Here is a 1,466-nt window from a genome sequence, read left to right as displayed (position 1 = left end):
AGAGAAATTCTTTGCTTCTTGATCCCACTGCAAAGAAAGGATTCACCCAACAAGTGGGGCCCAAAGCAGCAGCAACAGCAACAGCAGCAGCAGCCGACGCAGCGGTAGCATATCTCGCGACTTCTGTTTCAGCAGCAGCTGCTGCTACAGAAGCAGCAGCAGCAGCAGCAGCAGCAGCAGTGGCATGAATAGCCCGCAACGACAGACACGGCTGCAGCAGCAGGATTGAGGTTCGTGCTGCAGCAGCAGCACCAGCAGCAGATCAGCTCACTCTACTCCTGACTACCTGAGGCCCCTACCTCGTGCTGAAGCCCCAAAACTAGAAATATAAACCCTAGGCAATGGTGGTTTGCATAGCCAGGGGTTCAGGGTTTTGTGGGGGGCGATGAGGGTTTAGGGTTTAGGGTTTAGGGTTTAGGGTTTTTCACTGCTGCAGATGAGTTCGTCGATAAGCCAATCGTCTCAGCCGCAAAAAAGCAAAAAACCACAAACCACCAGAAACGTATCAGGTGCTTGTCCAGCATATGAGGGCGCGGTCTCGGCTGCTCTTGCTTCTGCAGCAGCAGCAGCAGCAGCAGCAGCAGCAGAAGCAGAAGCAACAGCAGCACCAGCAGCACTACCAGTCAGTACCCTTCATCGTGCATGGCCAGTGTTAGAGAGAGAGGGAATATCAATAGCAGCAAATATACAGCTGCTGTGGGGGCCCCCCCCCTCGGGGTCTTCGCTGGGGGCCCCTGAGGGGCCCCTGCATGAGAGAGCTGTTTCTGAGGCGGTGCCCACAGCCGAAGGGGCCCCCGCGGCGCGGCCTGGGGGCCCCCCGAAGGGGCCCCCCACGGGGTCTTCTGCGGGGTTTCATGGGCAGCTTGCTACGGGGGCCCCCCTGGGGGCCCCTCTAGGGGGCCCCCGCAGCAGCCCGCTTGGGGTACGGTGGCAGAATGTAAGAGGAAGCAAAACGCTGCAGGTTGAGCTGCTGATGCCGAGTGCATCAGAGAAGAACCACAAGCATCTTGTTTACCTGCGTTTCATACCAAAGCAGCAGCAGCAGCAGCAGCAGCAGCAACAGCAGCAGCAGCAGCAGTTGCAGCCGGAGCAGCAGCAGCAGCAGCAGCTGCAGCCGGAGCAGCAGCAGCAGCAGCAGCTGCTGCTGCAGCAGCAGCAGCAGCAGCAGGATTTGGAACATGGGTGCTGCTGTGGGCTGCACAGATCCTACTACATCTGCCAGCATGTAGCGGCGCTGCTGCTGCTGCTGTCTCTCACAGACGCGAGCACTGGCGCTGATCGTGCTGCAGCTGCTGCAGCAGCTGCAGCAGCTGCTGCTGATGCTGCTGATGCTGCTGATGCTGCTGCTGGCCACCCAGAACCAGTAGCAGCAGGCTCTGCTGCAGCAGGTTCAGGATATGTTTCACTTGCTGCTGCTGCTTCTGCAGGAGAAGCAGCAGGCCCTCCACCTGCTACTGCAGCAGCAG

The 1,466-nt window shown here is 59.1% G+C and overlaps 1 protein-coding gene across 1 annotated transcript in view; it reads left to right on the top strand.

Moving 5' to 3' along the window:
* Positions 1-436: 436 nt before the first annotated feature.
* EMH_0075410 (uncharacterized protein) overlaps positions 437-1,466 on the top strand; it is a gene marked incomplete at both ends in the record, with an annotated part of 2,228 nt that continues 1,198 nt past the window's right edge. Inside the window, one exon of the mRNA XM_013499595.1 lies at positions 437-1,466. Within this exon, the coding sequence (XP_013355049.1) occupies positions 437-1,466 (1,030 nt within the window).

This window comes from Eimeria mitis, genomic scaffold (assembly GCF_000499745.2).
Source record: "Eimeria mitis Houghton genomic scaffold, Emh_scaff4472, whole genome shotgun sequence".
Classification (NCBI taxonomy): domain Eukaryota; phylum Apicomplexa; class Conoidasida; order Eucoccidiorida; family Eimeriidae; genus Eimeria; species Eimeria mitis.
Note: the sequence above shows the minus strand (reverse complement) of the source record. Positions and strands in the feature narration are given on the sequence as shown.